Source organism: Oreochromis aureus, linkage group 20 (genome assembly GCF_013358895.1).
Source record: "Oreochromis aureus strain Israel breed Guangdong linkage group 20, ZZ_aureus, whole genome shotgun sequence".
Classification (NCBI taxonomy): domain Eukaryota; kingdom Metazoa; phylum Chordata; class Actinopteri; order Cichliformes; family Cichlidae; genus Oreochromis; species Oreochromis aureus.
Window position 1 is genome coordinate 20,883,928 of NC_052961.1, and position 19,497 is coordinate 20,903,424.

Below are 19,497 nucleotides of genomic sequence, written 5' to 3' on the forward strand. Positions count from 1 at the left end.
CATACAGTGCTAAATGGAAGCTTGTTTCTGCGATAAAAGACTGCTTTGTTTTTTGTTTTTGCTTTTTTGGGCCAAATTTGGAGTTATTAGTTAGAAACTTTGTGATTTCTCACTCAAATTTTTCACATAGTAACCCCAAACTCGACATTTTGAATTCATAACCCCCCCAAACTGACAAAAATAAAATAAAATAAATAAATAAATAATGAATAAAAATAAATCTGTGGCAGAAACAAGCTTCCGAAACAGCTGACGAGAGGACCTATTTTTCTTGTGAGAGTTACATTTTTATGCAGTGTCAGCTGAGAGGAGAAATAAGCTGCTACCCTCCCTCCTTCTATGTATGTCGTTCCTAATATTAGATGTTACCTTAATAGGTTTATTTAAACAGAAATGAATTTAGAAATATAAACCAAAGAATATTTAAACCTCTTCTTCGATACACGGTCACGTACAGTTTCACGTAAAGTTGATTATATGTGTATAAACTAGTTGCAATGCATGTTTTTTTCCTCAAAGGCTCTTTGATTGGTAGTGGAAAGTTACAATAGCCCATTTCATTCAGATTCAAAAGCGTGCAGCCCAGTTCAGGCTCTACATTTATAAATCACACATTTTCCCACGTGGATTTCAGCCACGTGCTCTTTGTGTGTCTCCATTAAGGCAGATACGGTCAATGTCAGTCAAAGCTGAATATGTGTCCATGTCAAAAACAACTCTGTATTTAACCGAGACCTTGACTCTTCAGACAGAAAACTGTTTGCAGTAGTTGCATCCAGTCGGATGTGCGCTCTGTGTGTGTGTGTGTGTGCAGCGGGGGCGCTGTGCTGTGGCATGTGACGAGGGAGGAGGAGGGGGAGGAGAGAGGGGAGTGAAGCAAACCAAACCAAACCAAAGCGGAGTAAAAGCAAAGCCAGGGATAGACTCGGGGAGGGATTACTAGTTAACTCTGCTTATTTGCATGTGACATGGTAGCCCACAAAGATTTCCACATTGTTTTTCCCGTCTCGTCAGCCCGGTTTCTACATGGACGGAGGCCTGATTCGGTCTAAGTTTATAGTAGTTAGCGATCTGACGTTAGCTCCTGCTGTAAGCTAACTCCAGCTTCAAGCAAACAAACTTGTCAACAGCCGATCGATCCGGTACGGGACTCGGGACTGCTTTTGTGGCTTGTTTACCTCAGCCGGGAGGCATAAACATCTTCTGAAGCAGCAGCACAACCGGGAGAGGTAAGCTAACCTGGCAGGACAGCTAACGTTATTTAAAGGCACAAACGGGAATGTGGGTCAGCCGTGCTAACAGCTAGCTGATAGTAGGACTCAGTCACAATTCAAGGTTAGTGGCTAACTAGCTGCTAACCGAGCCGACACTTTTCGACGGCTGAACGAGCTCAGTTTTAAAGCCTATACAGTTTAAACTTTAAGAGGGAAAAGAAAGTTTGGCGGCAGCCATGTCTGTAACTCGGCTGTTCTTTCATTTTTCAAACGCTTGTATCCAGTTACAGTCCTGTCAGTGACTCATGCAGTTACACGGTAATGTTAGCAGAGACTTCCGAGAACCAGTGTGACAGGTTGTCTACTGTACAAGTCCTAACACCCCTAATTTGGTGTGTATTTATTATACATCGAAGCATTATGAAAACAGCGCGTAGCCTTTGAATTACAATGAGCGTGTCCTTTATGGAAAAAACCCTAAATTTATTTCTAATATGTAAACACTGTAGCTGTTTGTTAAGGCACAGCTACAAACAAGGACTTATTAATCCGCTAGAGGGCCCCGAGGTAAAAAAAAGAAAAAAAAAGTGTAACCCCCAACCCAAAGCCCTCTCCCCCACCGCCTCCATCAGCAAGCTGCACTGCTCAGTGTGTACATAGTGCATGCACCCTGTCCCTTTAAAAGCAGCCGCCAAGTACCCCTCGCACCCTGCCATGGAAGTGAGGCAAACAATAATACAGATGTCTTCAAGCTCCGTTAGAGATAAAGTTAGTGCCCTTACTATTACGATCTACTGGCTGAACTGTGCTGGAAATGCTGTCGGCCCTTATTGTGATTAAAAGTGACGCAGCGGTTGTGAAATTCTTGCTTTTGTTATGTTCCAGGGGCAAAGTAAATAAATAAATAAATATTCATTATGAAACTGAACATTTTTTTCATCTTTTTTTCCATGCTGTGTTTGAGCTTACTGTCAGCTAGGGAAAATGGATACGCCCCCCCCCCCAAAAAAGAAAAGAAAATAGTAATAAAAATATTCTTACCCTACCCTATATCTACCATAAAAATTACTTTGTTAAAGGTACCAAAGGCATATACTAAACATGTTAGTATGTGAAGTAATGCAAAATGTTGCATATATATATATAAATGTGTCTTTACTTTTGCATTATTGCCATTATATGACCCAGGTGATAGAGAGGGTCATCCAGCATCCAGAGGGTCATGTGTCAAAGTGTCCTTTAGCAAGATATTTAATCCTGAATTGCCACCAGTGCAAGCAAAGAAAGTAAACGTTGGATAAAAAGCTCTTTATGAATGTGTGTGTGTGTTATTAGGCAAATGATACTTGTAGTAGAAAGTGCTTTGAGTGCTTAAATTAACTAGAAAGGCACTATATGAGTGGCAGTCCTTTTGCCATCTGGAGGAGAAAAAAAATCTGCTGAAGAGGCTACCCGCTGTGGCAACTTATTATGAATAAGGGAGAAGCTGAAAGTAGCTTTTTACTTTGAACTTACAGTGGTTACCAAAGAGGTTTTGACCTTCCAACAAAGGGAAAGCTCGCAGGACTGATTTTTAACATGTTTATTCAAGTGGTGTTTGATTTTTCTTTATTTAAAAATACATTTTTGGTTCATAAAATGGCCAAAAGATAACAGGAAAGTGCAGGTAACAGAAAACATTTCGTCTGAACTATTTGTAGACCACTTGTCCTTACGTGCACAGTCCTCCCTTTTTTAACCTAGGAAAACCCCTGTTTAAGTGTGACTTTAGCCTGTTAGACACGGTTTCGTTCTACATGCTGCTAACTAATAAGTAATTACTGAGTAATACTGAGATGGCGTCTCTGGATGTATGTACAGGCTTTTCTGGACAGTGCTGCAAATAAGCAAATCAATCTTTTATTTGTAATAAAGTATTTAAATCTAACCGAACCTAGCAACAGTTACCCCAAACAGTGTCTGTGTTAATATTCCTGTAAAGTGATGTTTTAAATCAGGATTGAAAATGTAGATATATCCTTATTATTGTCTTGTCTGTCTCTTCCATTGGCTTTGAAGTAATTGAGGCGTGATTCCATAACATCTGTGTCTCAGGTCATGAGCTTATTTCTTTATAAAAGACATTCCCTGGCTGTTATAACAAAACCTAACTGAGTGAAAGGCTCCTAAACAAACTCTGTTGAAGATTACTGAACAGCACTCATTTCATTTATTATTGCTATACTAAACTGAATACAAGACTTACGTGAGTTTCACCCGTGTGCTTTTGTTAAAAAAAAAAAGGGCTCTATTTTGGCTCTGCTGGTTTGTTATGGCAAGCTGAAACTGGACTGTTAACCACTGGCATGCTGGATTAAATGGAACTCTTGATGATATGTGGGCTCTAAAGTGTGATTAGCTGTTCTTTCTAGTTGTATATATAAACTTCATGTTAACAGAGATATTTTTTTAGTAAAGTGTATTTCAAGTAGATTGATTCTGTTTTTAAATAGTGGAACTATGGTGGCTACGTGACAGGAGATGAGCTGCTGAATCAGCTGCAACAGGAACCATGGACGGGTTTCAACAAACTGCCCCAGAGAAGCATGACGGGGTGAACGGCTACTGTGAGCCAAATTCCCCCCAGGACGCAGCTGACGTCAGGTGGACGCCGCCGCAGGCAGAGTCTGTAGGCTCGGACAGTTGTGGTGCGACAAGCGTCTCCGAGGTGGCAGATCTGAAAGAGTTAAAGCGCAGGGAGAGTGAAGATGAGGAGGAAAAGGAGGAGAAGGAGGAGAAGGAGGGAGTCCCTGCTTCTAAATACCCGAAAAGGGACCAGAAGAAGAGACGGAAAGAAGGGGAAGATCAGGAGAACAGTGACAACAAGCAAAACAGCAGCGCATCATCTAGCTACACGGGTAAGACTTTCCACTCTCAGGACTTATTACCTACAAAACAGAGTGTGAAATTTTCACAAGATGTACTTGAGCTGAAATCCTATTCTTTTTTTGTTCTATGCAGACCTGTCCCATACCTCATCACCTTCGCTCTCAGAACAGCTGCGTTTGGGCCGAGAGGACAGCACAAGCTCTGGGATCAGTGTGGAGTGTAAGGTCTGCGGGGACAAGGCCTCTGGCTTCCACTACGGCGTACATGCCTGTGAAGGATGCAAGGTAAAACATTTCCTTTTAACCACAACAGATTATTGAGTGGGAAGTTCTGTGCCCCGCCCCCAAACTGTGTGAGTTGCTTAAGTTGATGTGCTTTGCTCTGTGCAGGGCTTTTTCCGGCGTACTGTGCGGATGAAACTGGAATATGAGCGCTGTGAGCGTTCCTGCAAGATTCAGAAGAAAAATCGTAACAAGTGCCAATATTGTCGCTTCCAGAAGTGCCTGTCTTTGGGAATGTCCCACGATGGTGAGGGCTTAAGTGTTTTTTGAGTTTCACTTAAAATACTAAGATGATGATCAATTTATTTGTATAGCAGTTTTTAAAACACAGTTACAAAGTGCTTCACTGTTTGAGTAAAACCACACATTAAAGATAACTGTGCATGTCCAGTCATAGAAATGTAAAGTCAGACATGTGGTCATGCATTCATTCTTGCACATGCGCTTCTATACACACATTAGAAGAACAAGAGCCAAAAATAATGGGCAGTTGTTTAAAACAAACCACAGATTAAGCCAACCTGATGTGCTGACGAAGGCTGTTCTAGAGTTTAGGGGAGACAGCCTCAAAAGTGTGGTCATCACTAGCTTTAAAATAAGAGCATGGATCAGTTAAAAGACCTGGATGAGACGATCAGAAAGGCCAACTGCTGGAATAAGGTGTCATCATATACAGGCATGGGTCTGGCCATGTAGGACTTTATATGCTAGTAATAAAATCTTAAAATGAATTTGAATTTCACCTGAAGCCAGTCTAGCTTCTGTGTTCTTGACCAGCTGAAGATGGGCTGACTGAGAGATCCAAGAGTTTTATTGTGTCTAAAGGAGGAAACAAATCTGCTGTTTTCATGTCAAATCCTTTCCAATCTTTCGCAACACATGGATGATGTGTTGCATTGTTAATGCTCTGAGTTGTTCCAAAACACAAAGAGGTCTCAAAACTCATTAGTGTTGCAAATATCCTCTCAGAATAACACCAGCTCTGTGTGTGTTTTTGCTCAGCAATCCGATATGGACGAATGCCTGAGGCGGAGAGGAAGAAGCTGGTGGCAGGCATACTCGCAGAGGAGCTGAACGTCAGCAAACCAGGTGGCTCAGACCTGAAGACTTTAGCCAAACAAGTCAACACAGCCTACCAGAAGAACCTCAGTATGACCAAGAAGAGAGCCCGCAGCATCTTGATGGGCAAAACCAGCAGCACCTCAGTATGTTCCTGTCTTTCAGCCGTGCTTGGATTTATGCAAAACTCAGTTATGTGAATTTGTCCCTCAGACCTTTCACCCTTGAATAACTTTTCCTTTTAGCCTTTTGTGATCTACGATGTGGACACACTCTGGAAAGCAGAGAGTGGTTTGGTGTGGAGCCAGTTAACTCCAGGTGCGCCTCTGACCAAGGAGATCGGGGTTCATGTGTTCTACCGTTGTCAGTGCACCACGGTGGAGACCGTGCGAGAGCTCACAGAGTTTGCCAAGTGCATTCCAGGGTTTGTGGACCTCTTCCTTAATGACCAGGTAAGCCGCTATCTCACATAACAAAGAATTATTAGTATATCCATGTTTAGGAAAGCACAAATAAACAGCTGTTTTTGTGCTTACTGCAGGTGACTTTGTTAAAGTATGGTGTGCACGAGGCTATTTTTGCCATGCTGCCATCTCTCATGAACAAAGATGGACTGTTGGTGGCCAATGGCAAAGGCTTTGTGACACGGGAGTTTCTGCGCAGCTTACGGAAGCCCTTCAGTGAGATCATGGAGCCAAAGTTTGAGTTTGCTGTTAAGTTCAATGCTCTGGAGCTGGATGACAGTGATCTGGCCTTGTTTGTTGCTGCCATTATTCTCTGTGGAGGTGAGTCTGAGCAGTTTTCTGGTCAAGTATGAAGATTCAAGTCTTGTGAAGTGTGTCTGTTGCTCTTGAAACCTCTTTGAAAGTGCTGCATTGAAACTGTTAGAAGGTACAAACAAGGTTCGAGTCTTATAACATTCAGAAAAAGATAAGACAGTGATTTAGAAGTAATCCCTGAGACGGGTTTTAACTTGCCTTTGCATGTCTTGTTTGCCCAGCGTAAATTGTGACTGATCACAGGGTTTCTCCTCTTTTTGCGCTAGATCGACCTGGGCTAATGAACGTGAAGCAGGTGGAGCAGAGTCAGGACAACATCCTCCAGGCCCTGGACCTCCACCTCCAAGCAAATCACTCTGACTCTGCCTACCTCTTCCCAAAACTGCTTCAGAAGATGGCTGACCTCCGTCAGCTGGTTACAGAGAACGCCCAGCTTGTCCAAAAGATCAAAAAGACTGAGTCGGAGACCTCGCTCCACCCTCTACTACAGGAGATCTACAAGGACATGTATTAGTAGTCTCCAGCACAACCTGCTTTTAGCAATACTGTTACAGACTGAATTTTGTAATGAAACACTGCATTCAGTACAAGCACTGTTGTACGGGCATGGATTTCTAAGGTGCAGATGAGGCAAATTCACCTGGCAGGTCTAACACAATCAGCAGAGTCTTCGCAGTGTCAGTGCAACCCTCAGCACAGTTATACGTGTGTTTGTGTGTGCGCGCATGTGACGAGCATCTGGAATCATTTGCTGCGAGTCCCAGTTTCCCACAACGGTCACGTAACAGGAAGAATGATATGTTTTCTCAATGAGGCTGCTCCTGTTTCATCCTGTTAGCGAAGCTGACCCCAGAGCAGTGTGCAGAGGGAGCTCGTCCTCGCTCCCCTCAGCTCTGTGTTTGTGCTGCAAAGGGAAAGCATTTCACATTCTCACACCAGTGGCACCGTTCAAACAAACGAGTGATTGTATTGTGTTCTCAGACTTAACTGACGGGAGAGATGCAGCAGCTGGTATTTGTTTACATCATCATCTTCATCATTATCATCATCATCATTATCACTGACCACCACTTTGCCATTTGGTATAAAGAACACAAACTGGGCTGGCTCCAGCAGTGTAGAGATCTCTCTTAATGCTGCAATGTGTGCAATACCATTTTGCCATTTGTCAATAAATGTGAGATCCGGTTTATTTAGGTTTTGTCTTAAAGCCATCTAGCCAAGTGTGAACTGTTGGACTGTGCTGCAAAGATTTTATTTCTGAATCTGACACTATACACATACATACATGACCCATTGAAGTACAAGGGACAGCATGTTTTTTCTTCCTTTTGATATGCAAAATATAATGAATTTGCCATTTAAATATTTTTGTTAGGTTATTCTTTGTAATTCTGTAACAAATTATTTGTAATTTTTGATTGTATTTCTAAGGGCAAAACATGAATTTATCAACTTGTTTCATATATTAGTTCATATGTGTTCTTTCCTATTACATGGCTGCCTGTTTTAGTTTTAGACTGTACCAAATATATCACCAAGAATACCACCAAACCTCTCCCCAATGAGGAGTTTGGATTTTATGGTTTCATGTGCAGGAATGACCTTAAACCAGCATTTTTAACCATGTCATTATTACTGGGATACTTGATGAAAATTGAACATCTTCCAATATCGTAGGGTGCTTTTGTATTGGAGATAGACACGGTCCTAGATTAATGCTCTTTTTATGTACAGGCTGATATGTCTTGAAAGTTGAGGCATAGAGTGTAAAAGCCTTACGATACTGTAGCCAGGATCCAGACATTTCTAATCGTTTCTTCCCCTTTTCTGTTTTTACTGTCCCTGCTCTGTGTGAGCACTGGTGTGTGCACAGGTCTCCTCTTTTGGTCTTTTTCTGTCCTGATCCCTATCTACCTCTAATGTATGATCTGTGACATTATTCCGCTGTCTCATCTAATCCTTGACATATATTATTTTTGCCTTAAATTCCTGCTACACATTGAAATCCTGATGTTACTGGCTGGTGTGCAGTGTGCCAACCTGGCAAAGGAGCAATTACACCAAAAACAAAAAGGAAAAAAAAGAAGTTGATGTAAGCTACCTCTATGCCTGTGTAAGTGATGGACTGACATATTTGTTCACACAAAAACTTGAAATGATTTCTTCTTAATGGTCACATGTAACCAATCTGCACATTTAGTTTAGTGATTTCTCACTTATAAACTTGATTAGAAACGGCAACAGTGATTTTCTCGGGTTATTTTTGTTTTATTTTGTATTTTATTTGACATTTTTTAACATGAGGTGGATCATACAACTCTTTCAAGTTGCTCCCTGCTGTGATTGGCGTCCCTCAATAAACTCTCTGAATGGAGTGCGTAACGTGCTGACGTCAGCGTCACGTTTCTATTGGTTCGTTGCCAGGTTAATTGGTAAGAGGAACCAGCTGTCAACTATTTAGTTAACGTGGATGGTGAAGGCTTGGCGGCGGCTCGTTCAAAACACACGGAGGATGGACTCGGCTCGTAGTGGAAACATTTGTCGGTAAGCAGCCCCTCAGAGTCCCACAGAGTGGGTTAGAAATGAGGAAAGTGTGGACCAGGCACTGAGAAATAGCTTGTCATGAGTTTAAATGCCTTCGTGTGGCGGTTGAATATACGCGTTAAAGTGAAATAGTGACTTTTGATTACACGAAAACTGCTTAAAAAAACACTTATGTAGTATGTTTGTTTTTTATTAGTTTTTTGGGGGGTGGGGTTCAACTTAGGAAGAAAGTGTGGTAGAACATGTTGCCGTGTGAGTAAATTCGTACAAATTTTGTATTGCTAGGTGGCTAAATATAATGTTGAAATGTTAGCCAAAACTTAAGCTAACTGAGTTGGTGGCTGTTGGTAAATGGGATTTCTGACCGCACTTGTGTGTCGGATTTGGCCATTCTCCGTCAGTTAATCCAGAAACGCGTCAGTAGAAGATTTTATTGACAAACACAGTTTTTAGAGCTGTTTAATGATGTGCATATCCAGTACCGATGTTGTTTCAAACGGATTGGTTTCAGCGTATAAAATGCTCGCTCTACTCTTTGTCATGTGTTACATCTGCAGTTGAGGCTCAAGTCACATTATTTTTATTTTGACTACGTCAAGTCTCTTCTCTTTCTCCCACCTGTAAGAATTTACTTAACTATAAAAACGGCTCGACTACTCTTTTCAGCTTCTTCCCTTAGGCTTGGCCAGAGCAGATCACTCCATTTCACCCTGTCCCTAGGATCACACCAACCATCTCCATATCCTTCTTCACCCAATCATCTTTCTCTGTGGTTTTCCTCCTGCCTGGCAGCTTCAGCATCCTTTCTCTAATATCCACTATTCCTCCTCTCAATGTCCAAACCATCTCATCCCATCCTTGCTTCTCAAACGTTGTCTCCAAACACCTCAACCTGAGCTGTCTGATCTACTCCTAATCCTATCCTTTCTGGTTACACTTAATGAAAGTCTGAGCATCTTCACTTATAAAGAATAAAATACCAGCAGCTTATCGTTATGAACTTGAATTCTAAATAACCCTATAAACACTAGCAGTCATCACAGAATCAAATTAGTGCAGTGGCATGTAAAACCAATCTTGCTGTTTTTAAAAAAAAAAAAAAAAAAAAAGAAAGTTGGTGGCAGAAATTTACTTTGCGATTTGTCTTTGTTTTGTTTTTGTTCTTTCACTTCATTGCAGGCGTTTCATAAATGGCTCTTGCAGATTTGGTTCAAGATGCAATTATCGTCATGAATTGCCAACCATACACTCATCCCAAATATGTCGGTATTATCAGAAAGGTGGATGCTGGTATGGTGAGCGCTGCAGGTAAGCTGCCCCCCCTCCCCCTTTTGTTTATTTAAGAAAATCCATTATTTAATCCTTATATTTTTTTTCTCTGCTAGGTTTTTCCATGTTCTTCAGTCTGAAGCTGGCACAACTGTTGCAGGAAGAAGGGCTTCAGTACCTACAGTCTCCTCCTCCAGTGTGGCTCATGCGTCACCTGATAGGAGAGGGTCAGAACCTGCAGTTCTGCAAGCTGAGGTGACATCTGAACAAGAGTGCAGCAGATCCGAGTTGGTAGCTGATATTCCGAACCCTCAATGTGACACTGGGCACCTGCCAGCGAATATCGCTGAGGAGCAGTCAGAAGGTATTGCATGATTTTGTCGATGGAACTGAATGTAGAAGTTGATCTCATTAATTTGCTTTTCCTCTGCAGAATCTGGTCTGGGATCGTCTCAGTGCTCAGAAGCTGCTGAAGCAGGTGCCTGCGATGGAAGAAATGAGGTTTGTTTAATTTGACTGCCTTATCTTAAGCATGCTCATTCAGCAGGGGAACTTGGCTGAACCCAGAGCCTTCTATTAATGGAAAGTCATTGTGTTCAGGAGATCTCCCCATCTGAAACCCCAGAGGATGGGGCTGCCGCTGCAGCTTCTGGTTCTCAGGGAAGAGAAGAGGAAACTGAGGCCTTCCTCAGGAGCAAAGACGTGACCTGTGGGATCTGCATGGACAAGGTGTATGAAAAGACTGATCCGAAAAGCGGAGTCTTTGGCATCTTGCCCAACTGCAATCACTCCTTCTGTTTACAATGCATAATGACCTGGAGGAAGACCAAAGACCTCGGCCTGGATGTGATAAAGTAGGTTTCTGTAATATTTAAGAGGAGGCAGCAGGATCTGATGGGACCAGAGAGGGCTTGAGGTGATTCTGTGATTGACTTTTCTTTTTTTCCTCTTCTCAGACGCTGCCCACAGTGCCGCGTGAGGTCTGCCTTTTATGTGCCACACAAATACTGGGTTGAAGGACAAGAAAAGGAAGATCTGATCACTGAGTTCAAGGAAAAATTCAGGTGAGGAATAGATTTCATGTCTGCAGAGTTTAGAAAATCCTTTCAGGGCTCTAGAGTGCGACCAATTTGGTCGCAAATGCGACCAAATTTTTCAGTGGTGCGACTAAAAAAAATAAATATTTGGTCGCACCGGTGCAACCAAATATTTTCGGGTAACAAAAAAAAAAAATCTCTGCAACTCTCCGTGTGGTCAACAGACACACATTATGCCCCTACCGTGGACTAAACCAATCAGAGATAGTCAGGGGCGGGACCTCTCTGATTGGCTGTGGTCCAGTTGAAAGTGCAGGTGGAAGAGGGAGGTGAGTAGCTTGAATAAAGCGATATCAATTCATTAACGGATTCCACACAAAGACGTAAACACAGAGCGGACCCGACGCATCAGAATCAGCTTTGTCTTTCTCGGCTTTCTCACCCCACGGCCTGAACACGGACACGCTGTCGGAGCTTAGCGATTCTGATGCGTCGGGTCCGCGCTGTGTTTACGTCTCTTTTGCGCTGATTCTGAGCTGCAGGTTTTGTCTCTCCAACCAAAATTCGCTGAGCCAGCAGCAAAAGAAGCAGCAAACTACGCTTCACATTTGATCAATGTCGTCATGAATTCCCTCTTACTTTTGCTGTTTTGCTTCCACCACCATAAAAATCACACTTCATGCACAGCTCTCTCTCTGTACTTCAAGAACAGTTTCCCGTCTCAAATCTGTTTTCTGCATTATTTATTCGCTTATTACCCACCAGTCTACCGTTGTTTACAGCGCTGTCGGCCGCTGTCTTTCTTTTTTCACTTAAATGACCTCGGACAAGAAAGCTAATTTCTGCTGTTCAATACTGAAGAAATTTAAACTTCTTAAAATTATGCAAAATTGCAGAATATTTTTAAGGTTATGTGCTATAAAACGCCAGACCATGAAAATCTTCATGTTTTTCTGTTTTATTCTGTTTGACACAAATGCATCTGCTGTGATGTTCACAATTCTGATGAAGTTTCATGTGTATCAGTACTGATAAATGATCAGAATTATATTTCTGACTGTCTGAGGCTAAATTGAATCGAATCAGGACTTTGAGAACCGGAATCGAATGGATTATAGAAATCAGTGATTATACTCAGCCCTAGTGAGCAGCCTAGGCCCGACAGAAGTGGATGTAGCTGTGGGTAATAAGAAAAGATGAAAAGAACTATTGATAACTTTTTTGTTAAGTTAAGGACTGATCCGTCTGAAATTCATAGCCAGCTCTGACACGGTGCCATCAATCTTTGAATGCTGACAAAACAGCAGTGTATCCAGAAAACACATTATATGCTGCAATAAATGCACTGCCCAAGTGTCCCCTCTCCCCACTGCCTTTCAGCAGCAGCAAACGGGTCGTCAGAGGAGCCAAGATGATGATTAAGTTGAACATTTTCTACAATATTGACAAAGCAATTTGAGCACAAGTTTGTTAGTTAATAATTTAGAAATGAATGTAAAACTGCGGTGTTAAGCGATGCGGTTGAAAAATTTGAGTGCGCCTAACTTTTGTGCCGGTGCGCCTAAATTTTTAAAGTTAGGCGTACCGGTGCGCCCATGTCAAAAAGTTAGTCTAGAGCCCTGCCTTTGGAGTCTGTCCTCCTGGATATATTGTATGGATGTTAGTTTCAATAAGTCCAGCCTTTTCTTCAGATTTCTTACATTACAGGGGAGGGTTTTAAAAATGTATATATGCCTTTGCAACTAAAGGGAAAACTTTGCCAGTGCAGAAAACTTTAGGTTTAAATTGTTTGGTTAGGCCATGGTAACTTTGTCCATAGTTGCTGTCTAAAGGTTTTTTGTTTTTTTGTTTTTTTTTAGTAAATATACTCCTCCCAATAAATTGAATCTCTTGGACTGCTACAGGTCTCCCATTCAGCATTAAGCTATAAAGATATACAAAAATCAATAGCTGTTAAATGGGACCCAACCTACAAATTAGGCAAAGATTCATACCACATATTGCAAAATACTTGCTTTTGTTTTTGCTTATTGCACCTTTAAGTCCCTTTACCATTAGTATGTACTCGGCAAGGTTCACACCAGTTTTCAGGACTTTCCATTAGGTCATTCTGATATTAACGGTCCCTCTGGAGTGTGCAGCAGATGCCTTCTCTAAGGAAGAGTGCTGAAAGATTCAGAGAAACGCAGGTGTGTAGCATTGCTAATTAACAATGGGAGCTACAGAGTGAATGATTCAGCACAGATTTTTACAACATGGCAATTAGAATCAAATTTATGTAAAAGGAACAGAAATCAGTGTGATGACAGCTAATGGCAGAAAATATCTTTGGGAAAAATTTAGCAAAGGATAACTCTAGGTATTAATGGAAAAGGGATCTATAATGCTGCTGTTGATGCACAACAAATTAAATATGCATATACTGCTCATAGCCCTGATCTGTCTGTGCATATTTCACTTAAAAAAAAAAAAAAAAAAAAAAAAAAAATTTTCGTGATGTAGATTTTAAAATTGCTTGTAATCTCAAGCCAGTATAAACATTTAGCTGACCCCTCCCTGCTGCCTCCTGTTTGTTTCCAGTAAGAAATCCTGCACCTACTACACTCGATACCGATGCTGCCCCTTCAAAAGCGAGTGTCTTTACCGACATGACAAAAGTCGACACAGCGCGTCCTTTCTGGTAACTACATGGTGATCAGTGAGTGTTTTACATTCTCCTCCCTCTTCTAAGATAGGTTGTATTTACTCTCCCCTCACTCTCTTTGTCCTTGCAGCATTTTGAAGAAGATGACTTTGAGGATGAAGACGATGGAGTGGATCTAATTAGTTTCTTCATAGCCATGACCCTCCTTGGTGACGATGATGATGATGACGACCTTGAATTTACTTTTTTACCTTACTAAAAAAAAGTGTGGTTTGAGCGCTCCTTATCTTTTTTTTTTTTCTTCCTTTTTTCCTTTTGTCAGTGTTTGAAACCACTGAATGGGGTCTTTAGCCATCATTGGTCCCTGGAGAATACATGGCTGCTGCCTTTTTTTTCTTTTTTCTTTTTTTTTTTTTAAACCACCTCGGTCTTCATGAATTTTTTACTGAAACAGCCTACGAGTAGCTTTGACTCAAGATCAGGATTATTGTCCGTGCACTGAGTGAAAGTACATCTCACTTATAGGACTCCTAAATTCAGCCGGGAACCTGTCTCCAAGTCTGTGCACACTTGGACACTCCAGAACTCATGGCTAGTGGTCTCAGCACAAGACACCTTTGTTTCTAGTTGGGGTTTATAATTTTTTTTTTTTTTAATAAATACTACAGCCGTTGTGTGTTAAGTGTTTAGCCAACTGTCAGCTTCTCTTCCAACCTCTGAGCGCGCCAATGTAGACATTTCCCTAGTAGCTTGTGCCATTTAGATATTTTTAAAGTGTTGTGTAGATGGTAGTTTTAATTGCCCAAGGGTTAAAAAAAAAAAAAAAAGTGTACTGTACCCATGTCCTAATGTTTGATTTGCATAAAAATGATTAGTCATCACACACTTCCCAGTTTTGGCAAATGGTTTTATGTCTGTTTTTTAAACAAATTGTACCTGTACACAAAAAATAAAACATTGATTCACTTTGTCTCACTAAAGTGTTGTTCCTTCATTGGTGCTTTGTGCCATTCGGGGTATTTCCCTGAATGGTATGCCCACATGGCCTGGGGGCCAGAATGGGCCTAAATCACACGATGCAATGAATTCACATAATGGATTTTCATTTTAAAAAAGTAATTAAATATGGGCTAGATGAAATAGTCTAACTTTTTTAAAAACTCAGCCTGTGCTGTTGAGTAGCTCCACTGTGGTCTCCAAATACAGACTTAAATTTGTTAAATGTGGAAACGATTGAGACATGATGGCAGTCTCGCTTCGGTTGCCTCTGGATGCTCGTTCTATTCAGGAAATTCTGGCTTTTGTTTAACTAGTATACACCACAGGATTAATCGTGCTGTGTCGCCAGTGAGCTAAATGAATTACACACCTGACCAGCAGGTGGCGATGTTGAACTCATCTAGCCCTTTATCGGTGACGAAGAAGAAATGTAAACAGCAGTGGCGGTATAGTGGGGTTGGGATGGAGCCACAGGTGTCTGGGAGAGACGGAAAGGACAAACCCGGAGATGGGGCACACACCTGTCTGAACTCCGGCATGTTTCTTAGCGGATTTGACGGGCAGTCGCGGCTGCTGCTTCGGTCACTGATGTCCGGAACCTCCGGGACCTCAAGGGCGCTGGGCGTCTTCCACAGGCAGCAGCGGGCTAACCCGGAGAGCTCACTGTGCGGCTTCATAGAAACACTGTGCAGAGACGAAATAACCCACACAGAGGCTGACGCTGAGTTTCTAACCGTGTGAGTAAAGTACACAGAAAAAACAGTTCAATTATAAGGTGGGGATCTCTGCCTGCTTAAGTCATCAGTCCCACAGGCTGTGTGCGTTTAGACTGAACGTAAATGCTCCAGTGTAGTTAGTTTAGCATTCACATAGATATTTTAGGGTAAACAGACACATACATGTGTGAAAAGTAGGGTGAAGATCAAATCAGTGTTTCCTTACCTCTTTTGTTTTAGATCCTTTAAATGGGTCCTTTGCCACATTTCCTTGGTTTTATTGCAGTCTAAGAAGTCACTTTAATCAGTATTTAGCAAGCATACATCTCCCCCAAAATGATTTACATTTGTGAAAAAAAGTGTCATAAATACTGATGGTCACAAATCAGTTTTATGTTTTTTCTAACTTCTGCTTTTTTCTTAAACATGAACTTTTTCTTTGTCTACACAACTTCAGAGACCAGCTGACGGTTTCTTTGGTTTTTCCTTACCTCTTCTAGTAAACCACTAGTGTGCCTGTTTCCACCTTTATTTAAACAAAACCTGCTGTCATTCATCCACCTGGTGCATTCTGTTCTTCCTTGGACCGCTGTACTCCATCTGATCAAATGTCTCAGCCAGGACTCTCGTCCAAACCCGTGGGTGACTGCTTTGTGCAGACAACTCGAAAGAGACCTGGAAACCCACCGTGAGGTGCCTCTGTACACCACACTGTGCAGCCAGAGACTAAAGGAGCTCTCCCAGCGTTTGATCGGATCTGCTGAAACTGGAGGATGGACCAAGTGTTTCAGCAGTCAAACAGAATTTGAATCCCAGAGTACATCTGATTTATCTGAACTGGGGACACAGAGGAAAAGAAAGGGCAGTTTTGTAAGCGTGGGGTCTGATGGTGAAGAAACGGGATCACAGAGTAAACGGATAAAGATGGATGATAATGAGTGTGTCATAGCCGAAGAACTGAGAGTTAACAAGGAGATGCCGGGAGCGCCAGAAAGTGATGCTGCAGCAGAAACTCCAGCCTCAGACAGTTCGTTTGATGGCCTGCCTGAACATATAAAGGTAAAAACCACTATACAAAGAAGGGTACCCTCTCCACGCTGAAATCTTTCTGCCAATTTCAATGTTTGTTTTGTCCTTAGAGGAGCAGAAGTTGTAAAACGATGAGCTGATTTACTGTTTTTGTGTTTGTTAAGGTCTGTATTCCTCAGATAAAAGAACTGTTGGAGAGTCAGACGGAGGTAAGAAGATTTTATTTTCTTCTAGTTCTCTCAGTGCAGACAGTAAGTGACATTTAGTCTCACTGTCATTCTTTTTGTGTGTTTCAGTGGGACCAGAGCTCCACAGATGTGTTCAAAGTGCTGAACAACTGTGATTCAAACCAAGTATGTCCTCAATAATTTAACCTGCGTTTTTACTTCGAAAATGGGTGGATTTGACTTAAATGACAAAAAAAACCTATTCAATAAGATCTGAAACTGTCATTAAAGTGCAAACGAGCTGTTTTCACACATTTCCATGAAACCAGAGTTGCTTTTTGCAACCAGAAGAGTCGCCCTCTGCTGTTCGTTAAAAAGAATGAAGGTGTAGGGCAATCTTTTAAATCTGTTATACTATTTAAAATCCTTAGGGCTGATAAACAAGATCATATTTATAGGAGGAATAACAGATATTAAATATAGGACTGACACCAGTGGTTGGGACCATCAAGTGAGTAGCAGAGTCATTTTCTCATTGATCTCTGTTGGGTTCCAGAGAATATATCAATATTTTATGTACAATCTGCCGTTGTGATTGGACTTATCCCAGGTCCTTCCCTGCCCTGTTTAGGTGGAGGTGTTATGCAGCATGCTGAATTTCCCGGGCTTACCTGACCAGGCGCTGCCTACACTGTGCAACAGTGTTTTGGCCCTCTCTCCTGACCTCAGCTACAGCACTGCTGCAACGCTAATCAAGAGCCTTCTGCTGGAGAAGGTTGAACACTGACTATGAAAAATAAGCAACATGTGTTGCTGTGTTTGATCGTGACAGGATATTGTTTCACCTTACAGGTGCTGTCCCTGTCAGAGCCGGCCTCCAGGTGTCTGGTTACCGCGGTGACATCCCTGTGTAGCCGCTATCCCAGACCAGTGTGCCAGGCTCTAATCGGACCAGTACTAGAGAAGGAGAACATAGGTGAGATAAAGGGAAACGGTGTCACTGAAACCGACTACAGAAATGACTTAATAATAATCCTGGTTTGTGATCTTGGTCAGCTGCTAAGATGGTATGTGATTTAATAAGGTCTGGTGTTTACAAGCACTTAGTTAAAGCAGTGTGACTTGTACAAAAGTGATATATATATATATGTCCTGCACTTTTCTTCTTACTGTGATGCAACGTGTCAAGCAGGTTTTCTGCAAAGTGCATCACCGCACCATCTCCACCAGCCTGAACAGTTGATATGAGGCAGGATGGATCTGTGTTTTCATGTTGTTTAAACCAAATTCTCCCCCTACCTCTGATTGTCGCAGCAGAAATCGAGAGTCATCAGACCAGGCGACATTTTTCCCATCTCCTGTTGTCCAGTGTTGTTGAGCCCATTTCCTGTTATTACTGACGGGAGTGACACCCAGTGTGGTCTTCTGCTGCTGTAGCCCATCTGCTTCGAAGTTCATCGTGGTGTGCATTCGGAGATGCTCTTCTGCATACCTTGGTTGCAATTAGTGGTTATTTACATTACTGTTGCCGTGCCCAGCTTGAAGCAGTCTGTCCATTCTGCTCTGACTTCAGCTGTTTCACTGGATCAACAGATTCTGAAATACTCAGACTAGCCCAGCTTGCACCAGCTACCATGTCACGTTCAAAGTCACTAAAATAACCTTTCTTCTTCTGATGCTCAGTTATAACTTCAGCAGGTCATGTGTTCACATCTCTATGGATACAATTGCTCATACTGATTGATAATGTTTGCTAACAAGCAGTTGAACAGATGTACTTCATGACATAGCTGGTGAGCGTGTATGTGCACTGATTGTTTCAGGGAAATCGGAGAGTTACAGAGCAGCAGAGCAGGCATGGATTCAGAACCCTGGTTTAAATACACATTAACAGGACAGATGCTTTGATGTGATAGAGCTCCTTTTACTCAGGCTTTGCTCCCAGCATGAATTAATCCTTTTGAACTTGTTTTCTTTTCAGGGCCTCCACAGGCTGAGCTGCTCAGCAGACTGATAGAAAGCTGCCTGGACTCTCACTACAGACTGCTGGTGGTTCAGTAAGTATAAAGTTAGGTTCTGTTTTCACTTGTAACTGCTGCGACAAAGAAGCTTCGCATATTAACGGACACATGGTTAGTAGTAAATGACTAACACTCCTGCTTTTTTATGTTTTGTTTTTAAAGAATGACATTGAAGATCGCATGGAGCGAGGCAGTGCTATCTATTATCCACAGCTTGCTAGACTCAAAGGTAATCCAGATGTTTATTCGTGGGAAAGAGCTGCAAGACCTGTTAGTCATAATACTCACTGTCACTGAGCCACCTGTTTTGCCTGTTCCCCCCAACAGCCTGTCTTGAATGAAGAACTTTTCACACAGTTCACAGAACAGCTCGTCAGTCAGGCTCCTCGTTTCACAAAGTCTGTGAAGTTTGCAAAAATGATGCTCACAGTACTCACCAAATACAGCATTGATGTAAGTATGATTGGGATCACAGATAATCTCTGTACAGTGGATGAAATGGTGTGTGATAACCTTCTGCGTGTAAATGATTGCATTTCCAGGTGACTGCTGCACACAAACACTCCTTGTCCAGCTGCCTGATGTTAAATGAGACCTTCCTGAAGAAGTCTCTACAAGCTGCTTTGAAACGAATCGCAGACACGTGACCTCACTACCTTTTCACCTAATTTACATTAAAAAAAAACCTGTGTAAATAAATTAAACTGACAATAAAGAATCTTAATTCACCAGTCTGACAGGGCTGATATTGTTTTTTATTACTCAATTACTTAATGCCATTTAGTGCAAGTTGTTGAAAAAGATGACCTTTAAGTCGTAGAAAGAAAGTCAGTCTCTCCATCAGATGTATTTCCCTATATTCTCTAG

General features: G+C 41.9%; 3 protein-coding genes across 4 annotated transcripts; all 3 read left to right on the forward strand.

The window, feature by feature from the left end:
* Nucleotides 1–850: 850 nt before the first annotated feature.
* ppardb (peroxisome proliferator-activated receptor delta b) lies at nt 851–8,445 on the forward strand. The gene is made up of 8 exons (XM_031746955.2): nt 851–1,229; nt 3,707–4,111; nt 4,215–4,366; nt 4,472–4,610; nt 5,366–5,568; nt 5,668–5,874; nt 5,964–6,207; nt 6,468–8,445. The coding sequence occupies exons 2-8, from the start codon at nt 3,766–3,768 to the stop codon at nt 6,713–6,715; spliced, it is 1,539 nt and encodes a 512-aa protein (XP_031602815.1). The 5' UTR covers nt 851–1,229; nt 3,707–3,765; the 3' UTR covers nt 6,716–8,445.
* Nucleotides 8,446–8,599: 154 nt separating this feature from the next.
* mkrn4 (makorin, ring finger protein, 4) lies at nt 8,600–14,673 on the forward strand. Of its 2 annotated transcripts, none has more exons than XM_031746922.2 (8): nt 8,600–8,748; nt 9,928–10,056; nt 10,134–10,381; nt 10,451–10,518; nt 10,618–10,871; nt 10,974–11,081; nt 13,635–13,734; nt 13,829–14,673. In XM_031746922.2, the coding sequence occupies exons 1-8, from the start codon at nt 8,675–8,677 to the stop codon at nt 13,955–13,957; spliced, it is 1,110 nt and encodes a 369-aa protein (XP_031602782.2). In that variant the 5' UTR covers nt 8,600–8,674; the 3' UTR covers nt 13,958–14,673. The 2 variants fall into 2 exon arrangements, with proteins under 2 accessions (XP_031602782.2, XP_031602783.1); XM_031746923.2 differs by having other exon boundaries at nt 13,635–13,752; nt 13,829–13,956.
* Nucleotides 14,674–15,121: 448 nt separating this feature from the next.
* Nucleotides 15,122–19,364, forward strand: fance (FA complementation group E). The gene is made up of 10 exons (XM_031746818.2): nt 15,122–15,434; nt 15,914–16,472; nt 16,607–16,651; nt 16,739–16,795; nt 17,241–17,384; nt 17,462–17,585; nt 18,591–18,666; nt 18,793–18,859; nt 18,958–19,083; nt 19,173–19,364. The coding sequence occupies exons 1-10, from the start codon at nt 15,160–15,162 to the stop codon at nt 19,275–19,277; spliced, it is 1,578 nt and encodes a 525-aa protein (XP_031602678.2). The 5' UTR covers nt 15,122–15,159; the 3' UTR covers nt 19,278–19,364.
* Nucleotides 19,365–19,497: the final 133 nt, after the last annotated feature.

Excerpts from the sequence above, each read along its gene's own strand:
- ppardb (XM_031746955.2), top strand. The coding sequence starts at position 3,766 with ATGGACGGGTTTCAACAAACTGCCCCAGAGAAGCATGACGGGGTGAAC. Across the intron at positions 4,367-4,471 it reads ATGCCTGTGAAGGATGCAAG|GGCTTTTTCCGGCGTACTGT; the intron begins GTAAAACATTTC and ends TGCTCTGTGCAG. Across the intron at positions 5,875-5,963 it reads ACCTCTTCCTTAATGACCAG|GTGACTTTGTTAAAGTATGG; the intron begins GTAAGCCGCTAT and ends TGCTTACTGCAG.
- mkrn4 (XM_031746922.2), top strand. The coding sequence starts at position 8,675 with ATGGTGAAGGCTTGGCGGCGGCTCGTTCAAAACACACGGAGGATGGAC. Across the intron at positions 10,057-10,133 it reads TGGTATGGTGAGCGCTGCAG|GTTTTTCCATGTTCTTCAGT; the intron begins GTAAGCTGCCCC and ends TTTCTCTGCTAG. Across the intron at positions 10,872-10,973 it reads CTCGGCCTGGATGTGATAAA|ACGCTGCCCACAGTGCCGCG; the intron begins GTAGGTTTCTGT and ends TCCTCTTCTCAG.
- fance (XM_031746818.2), top strand. The coding sequence starts at position 15,160 with ATGGAGCCACAGGTGTCTGGGAGAGACGGAAAGGACAAACCCGGAGAT. Across the intron at positions 15,435-15,913 it reads GACGCTGAGTTTCTAACCGT|TAAACCACTAGTGTGCCTGT; the intron begins GTGAGTAAAGTA and ends TACCTCTTCTAG. Across the intron at positions 18,860-18,957 it reads ACAGCTTGCTAGACTCAAAG|CCTGTCTTGAATGAAGAACT; the intron begins GTAATCCAGATG and ends TCCCCCCAACAG.